At 40.7% G+C, this 19,194-nt stretch overlaps 1 protein-coding gene across 6 annotated transcripts in view; it reads left to right on the top strand.

Annotated features, from left to right (window-relative positions):
- The window catches only part of PTPRM (protein tyrosine phosphatase receptor type M), a 773,521-nt gene that overhangs the window by 701,371 nt on the left and 52,956 nt on the right, over positions 1-19,194 (top strand). For all 6 annotated transcript variants that reach the window (XM_077900010.1, XM_077900009.1, XM_077900008.1 and 3 more), the window contains one exon: positions 15,153-15,250. In XM_077900010.1, the coding sequence (XP_077756136.1) occupies positions 15,153-15,250 (98 nt within the window). The remainder of the gene's footprint in view (positions 1-15,152; positions 15,251-19,194) is intronic.

Raw genomic sequence — 19,194 nt, 5'->3', positions numbered from 1 at the left:
AAGTGGAAAATCCTAGAATCTTTTCAAACCGGTAGAAACTTTAAACGTCTTGAAGTCCAACTCCCCTGTTTTGTCATTGAAACAGTGGGAACTAAACTCACAAATTGATTTAAGTGACTTTCATCCATATAGTTCAAATGGGTCATGTATACAAAAGTATTTGCAAACTGTATGGATTAACATTCATGAATATTTTCAGAGATTGCATGCAGTGTCCAACCTAATGTGTTTCCAATCTCCTGAGGGGTCTTTTGTCCAATCGAGGAAAAGTATGAGGTCACATCTTCCTTCTGGGTTCGGCCCTTTGAAAGAATAGAGAGCTGTAGCTGAATACCCAGAGCCACAGGCCCCGGTGCTGGCTTCTGGAACCTGCAACATAGTGGACTTTTTCAAAGCAAAGACATTGCTCTCAGACCTAATTCATCCAAAACTGAACAAATATTTCTGTGAACCTACCAGGTGTCTGGCTCAGACGGGGTTGGGAATACAGCACTTACCTCCGGAACTCTATGGTGCTGTTGTAGATATAAACAACCAGAACTAATTTGATTTTGCAGGAAGACCAGATCTGGGAACTACTATAGGCTATTTCTCTCCCTTGCTCATATTCCTTAGCAAGTGGAAAAGTGAGACCCAGGGCAGGTCCAGAGCCATTTTCCTGACTCTGGTGATCAGGTTCCTTTATCACACACTGACTCGGTTTTCAACAAGTTTGCGGCAGACAAGTTAGGAAGTTTCTGGCCATTGGAAGTTACTTTTGTGCCTGGCCTTCTTACTCCAAAACATGCTTGTGGAAATTCTCTGATGCAGTGCCCCATGCTGCTGTTGAAAAATCGAGGTTGCCTACACTGAGGAATGTCTAGGGAATTAACTTATCTCTATTTTACTCATTTATTAGATTTATTCTCTTTTTTCCTAAATAAAAGAAGATCCCACTTGTATACTGAGAAAAGCTTAATTAAAGAATAGAGAGACTAATGGAAGCTTTTATTTCTCTGGCAGTGGCCCCTGAAGCATGTGAATATAGGTTTTTCCCTTTGCTTTATTTCTCCTTGACAGAAGGCAGCCAGATCCCTTGGGTCACCAAACCCCTCCATTCTGAAGGCTGCCATTCTTCTTTTTTTCTCCTTGATTGCCTTCTCTCTGGTCCCCTCTTTACAGCATGAACAAGTACTCAAGATGAGTTTATGAGGGTTCTCTTTAGAGACAGGCCTGATGAATGCTCTGTGACTCAGCCAGCAAGAGGCTCTTGTGGTGTGAACATCTGTCATGTTCCTCCCATCTGAGGCTACAAACACTTTCTCATGCGCCTCTTCCCAGCTCTTCAGGCAATATTGCCATACAACCCCTCCCAGGGATCAAGAACCATAGGTCCCTCCAGTAGCAGGGCCTCTCTCTCCACAGGGTAGAGCAGATTATTGCCACACGCTGCCTACCAACCTTTCATTCTTTTCTATTCAAGAGTTTCTCTTTGGAGGCCTAATCTTTACCCCCGTCACTCAATTCTGATTTGTCTGCCTTTATCATTCAGCTTTCCACATCAGAAATAATAGCAGCCTTTGCCTTCCCATTCACGGCAAGCTGAAAATGTTTATGTAACTGCTAGGGAGGCATGATTCTCGAGGAGGGTTGAATATAGTCCACAAATAGCAAAATCCAAATAATAGTTCATTGAGGTAGATGGGGTTTCCAGAAATGCTTTGGAACATTTCAGTTCCAAGTGCAGGTCATGCTAAGTATCACCCCACTGCTGGGTTTACCCACACATACTGCTTTGCTTATGCAACATGGCCACGATCAAATCTTTGAAACTGGGGTCCCAAAATTCTTTCCATATAGAAATATTTTTTTTTTTATGTCAGGGGCTAAGATAAGACTTCCCCTCCAAGTGGCAATGGAGAAGAAAGGCTAAAGAGAGTGGATTCCAGAGTTAGACTGTTTCGGCTCAGATGCCAGCTCTGCAGGCAACTACTCAATAAATATTAGCTGCAATTCTTATCATTATCCTCATGTGGATACCAAAAGATATACTTTTAGTAACACGTAGGCAGTTCAGGCTTTAATGCAGGTACAGTGTATATCCATATAGTTTTCACAAAAATTAATAATTCTATACTGTTTATGCTTCTTTCCAGAAGGATGTAGCAAAAGGAACCACTTACTTTTTCACCAATATCCTGCATCCTCCTCAAAGTACAAAGATTATCATCATTTTGAAACAAAGGACAGACGTGGGTTAGAAAGACAATAAGCTACATAAAAAGCTTGGAGAAATCTATTTTTTCTTCCATTTTTGAAGTCTTGCAGAAATTGAGCAGCTCTGATAGCAGCAAAGGGCACCAGTCTTGGTGTTCTGAAGGCTTCCCTGAAGCACACAAGGGGTCAGATTACACGGAAGTAAAAACCACTAATTCCAAAGGCCAGACAAGTTTCTTCACAATAAGCTTTGTCCAGACCAATTTCTGAGATAAGAATATACAAGGATATCTTAGAGAGGAGTATTGGAAGGCTAAGAAGCCACTGGATAACAAACAGGGCTGAGAAATGATCTTGGAGGAAAGAGAATAATAATGACAGAGTTGCAGAGTAGGGAATAAAGGGAAACGTGTGCTCTTGGGCTCCTTCTTCAACCTATACGTGTTGGCTGGGGTTAACTAGGCAGGTACCAGGAACCACCTTCCACTTGGCTAGAGGTTGACCAGATGCCTGAAAGTGGTTAGTTACACTGAACCAAAAGAAATTCCTTCAGACCACTTCTGAAATCCATTCCACACAGCAGAGGCCCAGAAAATGCAGGTGTCCCCCAAGCACTGCATGTCAGATAAGGAAAAGGACCACAGTCAAGTCGGTGCACAATGAGTTTAAAAATTATTGTTCTTTTTAAAATTATGTAACTGTTTCATAACCGGTTATGTTCTTTAAAAAAATATATGCAGGGGATCCCTGGGTGGCTCAGCGGTTTGGCGCTTGCCTTTGGCCCAGGGCATGATCCTGGAGTCCCAGGATCAAGTCCTGCATCGGGCTCCCGGCATGGAGCCTGCTTCTCCTTCTGCCTGTGTCTCTGCCTCTCTCTCTCTCTCCCTCTCTCTCAATGTCTATCATGAATAAATAAATTAATAAATCTTTAAAAAAAAATATGCAGATACCCCATGAACTATTTACATGTAGGCAAGAAAATGTAGACCCTACACTTGTGAGTAATTGTGCCCTTGGCTTTGAGTTGAAGGTGGCTCCTACCCTGACCCACACCCAAAGCCTCACTACTCACACAGGGGAAAGCAAACAGAATATTAAAATTCTTTGCCAGTAATTTATTAACAAGTTTCCAAAACAAATTTCCTAGCAACACAATCAGATCACCTCATTCTGTTTCTGTATGACAAATAGATTTTTTTTCTAAATTTTCTTAAAGGAAAATTTATACTACTTTCAAAAAACTTTTTAGTTTTTTTTAGTTTTGAGTTTGTGTGCCAACATTTTTATAGATAAAAATATGTTGGCATTTTTCCTTTAAACAAAACCTATGATTGTAATTTAAGTCATCATATGGCATATGTGGTATGAGAGCCACCGGAGTTACTTTTTAAATGGCTTTTTATTTTTTCATCTTTATTTGCGATCTTATTACTACACTAATATATCTAAACGGTTAAATATATGTGTTTCCATGTCAGCAATAACTTGTTTGAAGGCTCCCTTAGCTGATCTTACAGATTTTATTTTTAAATGCTTTATTTAAATTAACCTTAACACATGTAGCTTTTGTTTAAGGAGAAAGAAAACTTCTAAAAATATTATGACAAACTTAGGTCTCAGAGTCACTATTTTCGTTTCCTTGTTTAAAAGTCTTAAAATTCCTGGTAGGGGAAAGGAAGAAAGTACTCAGAATACTTGACTCATTTTGTTTTCAGTTTACTTTTTCTAAAAAGATGCTCCTTTATTTTTGCTGTGACTTGAGACACAGTTAAGAGTGGTGTGAAGGGACGTTGGGGTGGCTCAGTGGTTGAGCTTCTACCTTAGGCTCAGGGTGTGATCCCGGAGGCCTGGGATTGAGTCATGCATCGGGCTCCCTGCATGGAGCCTGCTTCTCCCTCTGCCTATGTCTCTGCCTGTCTCTCTCTGTCTCTCTCTGTCTCTCATGAATAAATAAACAAAATCTTTAATAATAAAAAAAACAGTGGTGTGAAAATGCAGGAACTTTATCCTAGCAAAGGTAAATTAGAGAAAACCAGAATAAAAAGGATGAAGGTATATAAAAATTTATAACAGAAAGGAATTATAATAATGACTTATCGAGGTTGGATGAACTCACATTGGAACTAAGGTACTAGACAATATGAATATGAAAAATGGGAAAGGAGAGATTAAAATTTTATTTTATTTTTTAAAAGATTTTATTTATTTATTCATGAGAGACAGAGAGAGAGAGGCAGAGACACAGGCAGAGGGAGAAGCAGGCTCCATGCAGGGAGCCCGACGTGGGACTCGATCCCAGGTCTCCAGGATCACGCCCTGGACCGAAGGCAGCGCCAAACCGTTGAGCCATGCGGGATACCCAAATTTTATTTTTTTTATTTTTTTTAAGAGTTTATTCACTTATTCATGATAGACATAGAGAGAGAGAAAGAGGCAGAGACACAGGCAGAGAGAGAAGCAGGCTCCATGCAGGGAGACGGACGCAGGACCTGATCCCCGGACCCCAGGACCACACCCTGGGCCAAAGGCAGGCGCCAAACCACCGAGCCACCCAGGGATCCCCGAGATTAAAATTTTAAAATACCAAGTGCCTTATATTTCTTAGGCAGAAAATAGGTATTGATTAAGTGTATCTTTATTTTTTAAAAAAAAAAGTGTATCTTTATTAAGACATAGCAAAAGATGGGACGCCTGGGTGGCTCAGCGGTTGAGTGCTCACCTTCCACTCGGTATGATTCTGGGATCGAGTCCCCATCAAGCTCCCCCGCATGGAGCCTGCTTCTCCCTCTGCCTGTGTCTCTGCCTCATTCTCTCTCTTGATCATCTTTGTTTTTAAATATTTTCTAACTACTTTAATTGAATAACTGAATAAGACAAAAGACACATTATTAACAACAGCAACAACAAAAAAAGATAATGTTTGAGGGGTTGTGACTCATGCCAGAGAGAGAAGCTTCCCAGCCTGTTTTAGAATCTGTGTGCAGCTTGTGCATTAGTGTTTGGTTTGTACCAATATTCTCTTAATTAGATCTGACATGACCTTTTGGTATCCAATCAGGATTGCATATGTTCTAGTAATGCAACTGGAAACCAACATTCCCTGAAACTAATCATCTAGGGAAAGCCACGGATATTTGCACTGTCAATGTTGGCACACTTTGTTATTTCAGCCTGAAAGGACAATTTTAGGGAATGGTATGAGTGAAGTGTAAACATCAACATGTGGATTATGTGTTTGAGGGGAACCGTTACTCATGAATATGGCAGGAAGTGTATGCCTGGTTTTAGGTTATAAGAAGAACACACACCTGTGAGCCAATTTAGAAGAAACAGGGTAATTGGCAGGTAGCTGATAACCTGAGTGGGCCGGGCAAAGGGAAGAGACTCACAGTGGGAAAGCCTACTCCCTGGTAAGAAGGGATTTATCTTTGTGTGCGAACCACTAAAATTATTAGCTGAAAACACTATTTAATGTCATTATTTAAGTCATTGCTTTTGACACTATTTTTAAAAAGGTGTATTTTATTATAGCTCCAGTGCCTGTTTTCTCTTTTACTGTCACTAAATGAAAGTTCCAATAGACTAGTGAACATTCTGAACCCTGTAATTCTGGACGTAGAAGGTACATCACGTAAGAGCTATCCTTAGAAATCCTGTTTTAACATGCTACTAGCTATATTTTTGAATTTAAGTTAAATAAAGTATTCCCGAGTTTTTCTCCCCATAAAACAATCCTCAGTGTTTGCTTCTAATTTCTTAGTTGATTTATATTGTTTCTTTTAAATGGTAATTTCGAGGGGGGGCAGGTATTCTTAGCAATTCAGGCAGATGAGCATATCACATCCCATGCACCCAGCCATCTCAACTTTGATTTCTATTTCTGCAGCTGAAACCAAAAATTACTCATAAAAATTCCATGATTTTAACAGAAGTAGCCTCAGGGGAGAGCAAATGCGCCTATCAAATAAGTGCTGTTAAGGATTATCAATGCAGAATTTGACTATTGTCTATGTCACCATTATCGCTTTTGTGACACGTGAGGCAGATTCAGTCCATAAAACATGGTGGCATATTTTACCTTTTACATTTCACTACTGCACAAATGAAAAGCTACTAAATGTAAAATTATAGACGTGTTATGGAAGTATCACATTGAGAAATCACATAAAGTTTTGTAATAAAAACTTATTCAGAACCCACCGAAGGGACATCTAATGCTCTGAACGTTGAATAACTAACGTCTATAATACTTATTCTCGATTATTGCCAGCAGGAACAATAACAATAACGGATCAGAAATTTAGGACCACTTTTATTTATGAGCAAGAGCTTTAAAATAAATGCATAAATCCTAAGTTCATCTTTTTTCCACATTTGTATTCTTCCTTCAGTGGTCTTCAGTCCTAGTGGGGTGAACTAGATGCTGAAGGACTTGACGATGCCCAAGCCAGGCCAGTGCCCAGAGCAAGGACTCCTGGGTTTTCTGCAGCTCCTTGTGCCCTCAGTGTCCCCACTCCTTCCTCCTGTGCTGCCTCCATTCAATATGGTCCCCACACCACACACTGCCACCACCACCCCCGATCCCCGCACCCAGGACCAGTCCCAGCACAGTGGAAGACTGATTGATGTTCACTAACAAGCCTCACCTAGTCTGCTTAGGTCATTCTGAAAGTTAAAAAGTGCAACTGGATTGTTCTGGATTATAATCCCAGCCTCTGGGGCATTTATTCTCCTAAAGCTGTTCCTCCTCTTAAAATGGAAATTTATACAGTTGCAGTGGCGAATAAATGAGAGGGTACACATAAAGCACATCTGACCCGAGGGGCTCATCACTGTGCCTCAGTTCATTGTTCACCATCCTTGTTGTTCCCTTTCCCGGATCCCCTTTCCAGCCCAGGGCCCTCACTTGGCTCCTTTGCACCAAGGCCGCCAGAATCCTGCTCGGTTTCATCCAGAACTTCCCCCAGGGGAGCTCAGTCTCCCCAGTCTGACTGAGATGTGAGCCTCGTCTCTCCTCTAGGTGACCCTGAGTGTGTCAGCTGTGTGAGGCCACCTGGAGGCCTGTCTCGCTGCCCACCACCGTTCTGACCTTCCCATCCTCATACTCCATATGCTGCTCACCTGGATCCACACTGCTACAATCTTTGGGATTCCAGACATTTCCATGCCTGGACATTTCCACTGTTGTCTCTGCCAGACACCCCCATGCCCAGGGAGCCATCCTTGGAATATTTTAACATTTATTAATATATCTAGGGTAAAATATTCAGAATGTTTCCCTCTCATTAATCAATGTAGAGCACCATCACTTTATTTACTCTTTTTTACTATTCGTTATCAACATAGTCCTGATCCTTGGGAGTTTTTGTTCAATAAATAAAATAGGTCCCTCCACTATGGACACATACGTGAGTGTGTCCTACAGAAGAGCTCAGCGGCTCCCTCTGGACTTGCCCATTTAGTAGCTAGACTCACCTTTCCAGCCACTGGGCCTACTTGTGAAAAGCAGATAAACAATAGTAAATATTTTCTAAGATAAAATGTAATTAGAATAAATATTTGATATGTGATAAACATATTTCAGCTGCTTTACAGATTGAAGCATATCTAACCTGAAAGAAAACACATGAAACTTTCAGCCATGGGTTTCATTCAGAAAAATTCAGTGGTCCAACAAAACATTCCACTTGCATTTATAAGAATAGGCATTACCAGGGCCACCTGGGTGACTTAGTCAGTAAAGCAACTGTTGATTTCAGCTAAAGTCATGATCTCAGGGTGGTGAGATTGAGCCCATGTAAGGCTCCACAGTTGACGTGGACTCTGCTTAAAACTCTCTCTCCCTCTCTGTCCCTCCTCCACCCTCTAAAAAAATAAGAAGTTGGGATGCCTGGGTGGCTCATTGGTTGAGTGTCTGCCTTTGGCTCAGGGTGTGATCCCCGGGCTCTGGGATCGAGTCCCACATCAGGCTCCCTGAATGGAGCCTCCTTCTGCCTCTGCCTGTGTCTCTGCCTCTTTCTGTGTGTCTCTCATGAATAAATAAATAAAATCTTTTAAAAAATAAAATAAAATAGAAATAAAAAAGTAAAAAGAAGCAGCAACAGCAGCTGTATTACTAGCCTCTACTGCTTCAGGTGTTCTGAATTCAGAGCATCTCAACATGAATCAAAATACCCCAGTCTCTAATATGATCAAGTACAGGCTTGAATGGCATTCTTTAACAAATAAAATTCTCCTAGTATTTAAAAAATATATGCCCCATTTCTAACAACAGATTTTACCTGTAATAGGAATATCTTTCAGACAAGGAAGGCAGGAAGCTCTGTGTGTTTTCAGAGCCAATATATCAGTCAGTTGCTTTGTTTCAGACTTGTAGGTTGTATACCTGAGCAGTGCCCCTTAGTAGTATTTGAGGTGGGTGAGGGTTTTGTGAAGTGCAAGAAAGACCACTGTGCACGGTGCCCCTTAGTAGTATTTGAGGTGGGTGAGGGTTTTGTGAAATGCAAGAAAGACCGCTGTGCATGGGGGCTCCTTCTCAGGGAGATGAGTTCTGGTAGCATCCATATAGAGTTAAATGTCTAGAAATGAATCATTTTAAAACTAGTCATGTGTCCCATGGAATATCTCCATTCAAACTGAGCTCAGTTTGAAGCTCAGTTTGTGAGCTTCAGTAGCTCAGTTTGTGCTAGCTCAGTTTGAAGTTCAAGTATCAGGATATTTACCGTACTGCCCTTTAAATGAGAGTGTAATATGTTCTTGACTTATCTCTACCTTATATAAGTACTAGCTTCTTGAGAGTAGGGGATGTGTTTCTATAACTCACTTGGCGTCCCTTCTATACCTGAGAGTGCCTGGCACGAGCAAGCTGAATGCTGACCTGTAGTTACAGGCCACACACTCAAAGTCCCACCAAGGGCCAGCAAGGGGGTATGAACAAGGGAAACAAGCTACATATAACACCATTAGAAACGGAGAACCAATGACCTGAATGGGCAGGTCCACATTCACAGATCAACGAGGAAGACCTGCATTAAAAACACACTGGCATCACAACTGACTGTAAATGTTTGAAGAAATGGGAAGCCATGGCTCAGGTCTTGGAACACCTGCCTGACCAGCTGACCTTCAGTGGGCCAAGCTGAGATAGAGGGACTTGCAGGCTTGACCTGAAGCCTGTATAGGAGGGGGGTGATGGCAATTGGAGGAGGGCTTCTGCTCTGGAAATGCTCCTGAGTGACTACAGCTCAAGACATAGAGAGATTGGGATGTGGAGAAGGGGCTGGGGTTGGCCATGCTCATAAAGTTGGATTTGATTCTGTGGCAATGGGACCCAGGGGAGGTTTAAAGGTAGGAAGCAACATGATTAAAAAAAAACAACCACATGTTTGAAGAGGTAGTTTCAGGTGGTTGACAAGAGTTTTCTTCTGTTATCTTCTTGCCAGGATCATGCTGACTGCACACACACACCTGTCAGCTAGGACCCTTCTGAGATGCTTTTGACGTTGGCATAGAGGCAGCATCACACAGTGGGTTGGACCTCCAACCCCAGCTCTACAGCCCACTAGCCACATGCCTGACTTCCCCAGGCCCCCTCTTCTTTCAGCAAAATGGGGGAGAACCATAGCCCAAATTACATAGGACTGCAATTTTTTAACTTAATGAGATAAGACCTATAAAATACTTCAAACAGGAACTGGGAAATAGCAAGTGCCCTTGAAGAAGTCAGGTATTATTCTATTTATCATGAATCACAATGTGAATTTGTACTATCTTTCTTCCCTTCAAAAAACTCTAATATGCCACTGTGAGCTGAGGACCTTGACCTCTCAGCAGCTCTAGTTAACACAGAAAACATGCCACAGAGAAATTAGAATGTGAAAGGAAGAGACACAAGTCTTCTATCAAGATCTGAAATTGTGATTTTTAATATCTCTTACTTCCCATGAACTAGAAAACTCATCTGAACACAGTAGAGCCCATCCTTGAGTGTCTTTTCACTTATGTTTCTCATTGCCTTTAATTTTTTTTTTTTATTGCACTCTAGTCCTCCCTGACCTTTTTCTCTGCTGTTCCTTCTGGGTTTGGGGGTGGTCAGAATGACCCCCGAGCACAGTTTCTTCTCAGCAGAGGCCCATGTAAGCCAGCTATTTTGAGGGAAATGGAATATATTATTGGCCTGATACCATTGAAATTTCGTTACCTTACCTTTCACAAGTGCTTTAGTCCTTCGAGGGGACGACTGCTGAGAATAACCTTTTGCCTGTTGTACAAACATCTGTAAAGGCACAGCCACGGTAATCTCAGACTCCCACCCAGCCACAAACTACAGGAATCAGACGGTGGGGTGTGGGTCACAGCTATTCGTCCCTGGAGCGAGGGAGGTTTTTCAGAGTCTGTTGTCTGCTATTGTAGATTCCTCATCTTGGGAGCCCTTTGTCCAGCTTGGGAGCACTCTCCAGTGACCTTTTACTGTCCTCATGGGAAGGACATTTGCCACACCAGCTTTTGGGAGAGGGACATGAGAGGCAGAGGAATACTGACCCTGCCCTGGTGTTCCTCCCCAAATTTCAGCCCTGTGAGGGTGCAGGTCCCCAGGGGTAGCTGCCTTGTGTCCCAGGCCTGCTTCTGTAAGCTTATGCCGTGGGGTCTCTTAGACCCCACCAGGAGCTGCCAAATCAAAGGGAGTGACTCTTGATATCAGTAAAGCCTACCTGGCCTCTGGCCTGCTTTATGATTTTGTTAGAAGACATATGTCTCTGAGTCATAATTTCTCCATGTCTCAGGGAAATAATTTGAAATATATTATTCCGTAGAATCTGACTACTTTAAAAGAGAAAAGAAGACTAGGACTGACCAATTTTGCATTAGAAACCTTAAATTGAGGTGTCTTCGCATTTCTTTTCTTCCCCCCTCAAATGAACAAAAACAAAAAACAAGATTTGAATAAGCATTCATGAAAATATCTTGACTCATTAGTCAAGAAGATGAGAATCTCTAGTGCCCACCCCTGAGTAGTTTTGTTGGTGAACCACCAGTGACCAGGTCAGGGAGAAGGTCAAGCTGTGTGTCAGAAAGGGCTGCTCTCAAATATTCACAGGACACGTACCATGTGAGGTAAGGGAAGAAGAGATGAGGAAGACCAAAGGAAAAGCACACCAGGGGAGATGGGGACCCTCGCTTTGCATGGCTGTTTGTTTCCTTCTGGGATCGACTTAGAATAATCTTTGTGCTCAAATTCATTTTCAGATCTTAACTGTTTTGGTTTTTCTGGATACCTGTCCTAATTTTAGCATTGAAAAGAACAATGACCTACTTCATTTTTCTATTCTAATCTTTTCCTATGTAAATATTAAAAAACAAAGCAAAACAACACCCAATTACCTAAACTGCCTCACCCCCTTAGTGAGATGGTACAGCCATGTTCCTCGATGATACTCTATGAGTGAAGTTCCTTCTAAATCAGAGAGAATTAGGATTCCTTGATTCAAATTGCTGGTATTCAAAGTTAGACTAATCAGTAGATTCAAAACAAACAAATCTTTGGTTCCACAGTCACATCTCCATATGAGACCCCCTGATAGGTCAGAAGGTGGAGCCAAATGTTCCTGATGCTATGGATCTATGGTTTTCCGCCAGGAAAGATTTAGAAACACACCCAGACCTAACCTCACCCCAGGCCAATTAAATCAGTCTTTGAGGTGAGGATCTCAAAACTTTTTTTATTTTATTTTATTTTATTTAAATTCAATTAATTAACATATAGTGTATTATTAGTTTCAGAGGTAGAATTCAGTGATTCATCAGTTGCATATAACACCCAGTGCTCATTATATCACTTGCCCTCCATAATGCCTGTCACCCAGTTACTTCATCCCCCAATCACCACCCCTCCAGCAACCTTCAGTTTGTTTCCTAGAGTTAAGAGTCTCTTACAGTTTGTCACCTTTTTTATTTTGTCTTCTCTTAGTTTCCTCTCCCTTCCCCTATGATCCTCTGTTTTGTTTCTGAACTTCCACATGTGAGTGAGATCATATGGTAGTTGTCTTTCTCTGACTAAAGTATTTCACTTAGCATATGCCAAGCTGGTGCAGCCACTCTGCAAAACACTATGCAGGTTCCTCAAAAAGTTAAAAATAGAGCTACTGTACAACCTAGCAATTGCACTACTAGGTATTTGCCAAAGGATACAAACATAGTGATTCGAAGGAGCACCTGCACCCCAATGTTTATAGCAGCAATGTCCACAATAGCCAAAATATGGGAAAAGCACAGATGTTCATCAGCAGATGAATGTATAAAGAAGATGTGATATGTATACACACACACACACACACACACACACACACAATGGGGTATTACTCAACCATCAAAAAGAATGAAATCTTGCCTTTTGCGATGACATGGGTGGCACTAGAAGATCTCAGAATTTTTAAAAAGCTACATAGTAATTGTAATATGCAGCCACAGTTGAGAACCATGGCTCTCAGTAGAGAAGAGTAACTGGAGGCCAGGATGGCACTCTAGTTACCTAAGAAATGGGCTGAGTTAAGTTGAGATACAGAACCTTGAGTCTGGGAAACAGGAGTGACTTGCTTATTGGCTGGGAGCAGTTCTGTCACAGCACCCTGAGTCCTGTGTGATCATCACTCTCATTCTGAAGAGATCCTTGCAAAAGATGCCCCCCACCCCGCTTCAATGAACTGGAAAGGAGTAAAGTCAATGTGCTTTCTAGCTTCTACAGATAATCTCCGAAATATCAGTCAAGGAGAGGATTTGTACAAATATATTAACATTATTTAATATTTATACATATTTTAATACATGTTAATAATAATACAGGTCATACATAGACATACACACTGATTCACTTATTCATTGAGCTCCTGCTATGTCCCAGGTAGTCTATAAGGCACTAAGGATATTGTAGTAAAGCACAACAGCCATGTTTCCCTCCAGGGGGAGCTCGAATTAAGTAACCATATGGGAGTCTAAACCTAAGAAAGGGTAAGTGAACTGCACTTGGGAACTTGCCCCTAGCCTGGAATATTTCTGGGGTGACTGCTGTCGGGCACAGAAGGGAGAGGTAGCTTTTCTTCTGCAGGCACATGCCTTCCATAATGCTGGAACATCTGAGTCATCCACGACAGCCACTGTCATCAGAACTTTTTCTGGAACTTTCAGAGTAGGTGGCACAGATCTGTGTATGTACTGAAGGAAGCAGGAAGTGTCTGGGCCACCCATTTGTTTGGGGGTCATGCTGGGAAAACTGTTTACACAAAGATAGACTCAGGGTATTTTTTTTTCTTGTGAATAAGTGACAAGCTGTTCAGTACCCAGTGAAAGTTCCTCTCCACCAGCTATGAAAGTAGCGATGGATAGCATCCAATGTTTACTTGTCCCTTCTTTAACCTTAGATTTGCGTCATTGAAATCTTCAGCCCGTGTATCAGGAGAATGACACACATGCCAAGGGACATGGGCTGAAATGGCAGGTACAGCTTTGTGAAAGGTGGTATACATGGTCCTATAAAGGGATGAGCCTCAGAGACATCAAGAGGTGGAGTCAATTTTCACAGGAAGAGTGAGCATGTAGTCAGAGCAGAAAGGAAAAATGATAGAAGCCTGTGTTGTGGACAAAAGGGAAGGAGGTTTTGATGGTGAAGCAGGAGAAGAAAAATCACACAAGAACCAGCTGACAGTTGGTCAAGAGGAATGGGAGGCGATTGAAGGGGGCCTCCAGGTGTGCCACACATTGCACAGTGTTTAAGCCTTAGCCAAGGAAAGACCACTCATAAATATCTTTAAACACACCTTTTCTTTGTTCAGATGTTCTGCTCTTTATAAAATGCCTGAGTATGCATTAACTCCATGAATCCTCAAAAAACCCTGAGAAGTGTTATTGAAATTAGTATGTAGATAAAGGAAGATGTTGACGCTGAAACTCACAGTGGCTAACTTGTCTAAAATCACACAACCAGTTAAAAGGCAGAGGCAAATCTCAAATTCAAATATTTGAACTTCAAATCTAGTAATCTGCAATGTCAAGATCCTACAGTAAGACTGGGTCCTGGTCCTAGCATGTGCCTGAACATTTGTATGATTGCACACATATCATGTGACTCTTGTGCCTTTGAAATTGTATTCCTCTCATTTCCTTGCATTTCTCCTTGTCTTGTGAAGATTTATACTGTGACACTTACCCCCTCAAATATGCATGAGCATAAGGTAGAGATTAGGGTTTTACAAATCTGGATTCAAAGAAATTTTATATTCCACCTCCTTGTACCTGCTAGTACCTATAGAAATGATATTTTGTCATGCCTGTCTCCCTTTTTTTCCCAGTCCATAAGAAAGAGCTTTTGAATACTCAGGCCCCAAGAGCTGAGCTGAGCCCAAGATGCTGATCATGTTCAGTGACAGGAAGTACAACTGCCTTAAAAGTCTAACTTCTTTCTCACTTTTGGAAGTCAGGTGAAAAAAAATAAGGACTCATCTGATAGCACAGAATAAGAAAAATACTAGAAACAAGAAAAGGCCATTTTTCCTATAGAGGCTCATTTCATTCTATATACTATTTCCCTGGGATATCTGCCAATTGTCAGCAGGAAGAATAATGTTATCCATTTTTTAAAATTTCACTCTTGAGTATTATGGAGATAAATAGCTAAATGATGGAGAAGTAACTTTCACAGCAGTAGTTTAAGAAGGGTAAGTAAAAAGAGCTCAAATGCAGATACATTTGATGACATGAGCAAATTCAACCATGAATGAAAAAGTCAGTATTTCTATAGGTGCTGTTTTAGAAGAGTCCTCATTTACATCAACACTAGAAAGGAGAGCCAAGTCCATCTATCAAAATGAGGATATTAACAGGTTCATTTGCAAGCCCCAGAAATCTTCTGGTTGCAAACTTACAAACATTTTTTTTGAAGTCTTTTGTGTTCTGTTTTGCTGCAGGACCAATGCAAGAGACCATCTATGACTTCTGGAGGATGGTGTGGCATGAAAACACTGCAAGCATCATAATGGTGACCAACCTGGTGGAAGTAGGAAGGGTAAGTGGGGTATCCACCTACATGGCCACTGTTCCTTGCTCAGTTGGTAACATGAAGTAAGTAAGGGAAGAGTAGGCTTTTGAAGTATGATGTGTACTCCAGAAAACATTAACTAATGTACCTCCTCCTATCGCTTGCTGCACTTGCTTATAAATTATCAGTAAACATAGACTGAATTGCTTTCATTTGTTGCGATAGCAACAGACAGGAAAGGCACTCAGGATTTAAAAGCAGTTGTTATCTGGCTATATTGAGCACACAAAAACACCTCTGAGCATGAACACTTGTTGTGGGGTGTTAAAACTCAATAGGTGCTGTATTCGACATGACTGCATTCCCTAACTCAGGAAAATTGACTCTGGATGCAATTCTTCATGTGGCATTCCTGCATCTCCTCTTGCTTAGATTTTACTTTCCTGGTCCTCTGTTTCTTAACCTGTAAAACAGAGATCGTCACCTGCCCCCAAAGTCTTGTATTACTTTATCTGGAGGAACTGGTCATGAGAGCTATTTTATTTAACCAGGAAATGCTTAAGTAGTTATAACTTTAGTATGCTATAAGATTATTACAGAGTTGAATTTAAAAATGAGAAAAAACACAGGGTGCAATTACTTTGTTTTGTAGCAGGGTCAATTCCATGGCTCTGCTCAACTCAAGAACCCACTAATTCTTAGAGAAGGTCGTCATTGTGAGACTGACCCTCAGCAGTAAGGGTAGCCTAGAAGATTAGCCTAGGAGTGAAATACCGGGGCAGCAACCATAAAGGGGTGGTTTCTTAAGATTCTCAGTCAGCCTTAAAAAAGAAGGAAGTCCTGCCACATACAACAACATGGACGGACCTAGAGGACATTGTGCTAAATGAAATAAACCAGTCACAGAATACATGATTCTACTTATACAAATTATCCCAAATAGTCAAATCCATAGAAGCAAAGAATACCATGGTGGTTGCCAACAGCTGGGAGGAGGAAGAAATTGGGAGTTGATGTTCAGTGGCCTTAAGGTTTCAGTTACACTAGATGAATAAATTCGAGAGATCCACTGTAGAAAATAGTGCTTATGTAGTTAGCAATACAATTTTGTGCACTTAATTTGTTAACAGCATATGTCTCATGGTAAGTGTTCTTACAAAAATGAAACAACAAAGGGACACAGGGAACTTGGGGAGGTGCTGGTTATGTTTATTACCTTGATCATGGTGATGCCATCAGGATGTACACATGTGTCAAAACTCAAGTTATACACATGAACCATTGTATATGGGTCAATTATATGTCAATTATACTTCAATAAAGCTGTTTCCAAAAAAAAAGAATTTTCAGAAGTATCAGGAGGTGCAAATCAAGAAGAGAGACATTAAGAAGTGGGAAATACCTACAATTCTAGCAAAAATAGCAAACTAAGTAATCTCAAAACCCTCCTCCTACAAACATCTAGAAATTCTAGGTAAAATATGAGTATATATTTAAATGTGTGTATATAATGTATGTGTAAATCATGTATAAATGTAAATATATATGCTAAAAATGTTTAACTTAGCTCCCAAAAATGGAAACTTCTAGAAACCAGAAGAGTGGGACTGGAGACAAGAGTGGACACTGCCAGTGTTCTCCAGGGGCTGGGCAGGTGGTGTGGGTCAGTCTTGGAGGGAGGGTGGGGGGCCTCAGCCTCAATGATTTTGGGTCTTGGGTGTTAGAGGCCACTGTGAACAGGAGATAATGTCTTAGGCCTGTATAGCACTAGGAATTTGAACTGAAATTGCCACACGACACCTAGGCCCGCAAGAGGTAAACACTTAGAGAAAGGTCAGTCCAGGGGGAAGTGGAGGGAAGCAGAAGAGGGATTTGACAAGCAGGCAGATCAGTTCACTGAGGGTCTGGGCGAGAAAGCACTTCCACTAACTCATGGGTCAAAATAAAATGCTCTGATAGAAATCAGAACAGAGTTCAAACTGTGAATCATAAAGTATCAGAGTAGACTTGTAGGATGCAAATAAACTAGGACTTAAAAGGGTGTATATGTTTTTAAATGTTGTTAGAAAAGAAAAGAGACTGGGATGCGTGGGTGGCTCAGTGGTTGAACATCTGCCTTCGGCTCAGAACATGATCCTGGGGTCCTGGGATCGAGTTCCACATCGGGCTCCCCAAGGAGCCTACTTCTCCCTCTGCCTATGTCTCTGCCTCTGCCTCTCTCTGTGTGTCTCATGAATAAATAAATAAAATCTTATACAAAAAAAGAAGAGAGACTAGGCATATAATTCAAGGAGTTATGTGAAGAACAGAGTACAGCTAAAGAAAAAAGGAAATAAATAGAAGAGCAGAAAAGCATTCAATATAAAGCACAGAAACAATAATAAAAAAATCAACAGAATCTAAATGGTTTTGTGAAAAGATTCATGAAATAGACAGACATCTGGCAATCTAACATAAATAGAAAGCCAGAAGCTCTCAATATTCGGAATAGGATAAAGATTCTTTTATCATAATAGGTGATATGACTAACAATAAATTTGAAAATTGAGGTAAATTAGGTAAGTTTCTTAACAAATTTGGTTTTCCCAAACTTACTCAAAAAATAACAGAAATTCTGAATAGGCCTTGGTTAAAAAGTGAATTATGGTTAAAAAGTAACCCATGGAAAAGCACCAGTTCCAGATGTATTTACAGGTGTGTTCTACTAAAAATTCAAGGCATGGATAATCTAATAAAAATTATTTGAAGAGAAGAGAAAAGGCAAAACTGTTCTCTCACTTTATTTTAGAAGACTGGTATAACCTTGATCAAAACCAGACAAGGACATAGGAAAATAGAAAATTATAGGTACCACAAAGAGAGAAATCTCCCAGATGTTGACTATGGCCATATGTGGAGAAAGCATGAGCTTTGCAATCAGATGAGTTGGGACATTTGGTTATTCATGTGGACAAAAAAGAAAAAAATCATAAAACACCCAAAAATGGATACCAAATAAAGACCAAAATATATAGCTTTAAATTAAGCTTTAAAACCTAATTAAATTAAGCTTTAAGACTTAGAACAAAATATGAAGGAAAACATTTATGACCTTTTTTTAAAAAAGAATGTTTCAAAGATATCAAAAGTGCAACATGATAAGAATGGGAAAATTTGACCGCATTAAAATGGAAAACTTTCTGTACGATAAAGGATATAAAGTGATAAGACAATGGGTTGATAGTTAGGAGACCATTATGTAAAGTATAAAAACTTACAAAGCAATATTTTATGTACTGAAAAAACAAAACCTGTTTATTGTCTTTCAGTTCCCTCCACTGGGAGACAGAGCAGGGGAGATGGCTTAGAGCCTGGGGTGGCAGGTGCTCACTGCATACCTGGCATAGAAGGGGCTGCCCAACCTCTCTGCCACCCACCTTTCACCTGGGCAATGGGGATGTCACAGCACCTGTTTCATAGGGTTCTTGTAAAGATTAAGGGAATTTCTGCGTGTCAGGTGGTTAGAGAAGTTCCCAACCCATTCTAAGGACTTAATAAATACAGGGATTAGTGTCACCCTTACCTAAGACTTAGAGTGATGTCTATAATTTACCTTTCTCGTCCCATTCTCTTGCTATGAAAGCAGTAATGACTACTGAGGAAAAAAAAAAAAAAACGAGCAGTGCCACCAGAATTTTTGACCTCTGCCTTCTGGGACTCAGTAACTGCATAATGAAATGAATGAAGATTTCTTCCAACTTAGTGTCAGAGAGCTGTTCGCCTATGCTAGGTTAACGTGAAAGAGTTAAGCTAAAGATTGTCTCTGTTTTCATGTACTTGGGTTTCTTTCCCTGAAATGTATGTATGATGGATTCTGAATCCTTCATTCATTTCACAAATATCTGCTGATGGCCTGTGTATGATAAGGAGAGAGAAATCTGGAGACTACTGGTATAATGCCATATTTTCACCATCACCATAATCCTTAAAAG

The sequence above is a fragment of the Canis aureus genome, chromosome 6, assembly GCF_053574225.1.
Source record: "Canis aureus isolate CA01 chromosome 6, VMU_Caureus_v.1.0, whole genome shotgun sequence".
Lineage (NCBI taxonomy): Eukaryota > Metazoa > Chordata > Mammalia > Carnivora > Canidae > Canis > Canis aureus.
The sequence above is the reverse complement of the archived record's forward strand: the minus strand, read 5'-3'. Positions and strand labels throughout refer to the sequence as shown.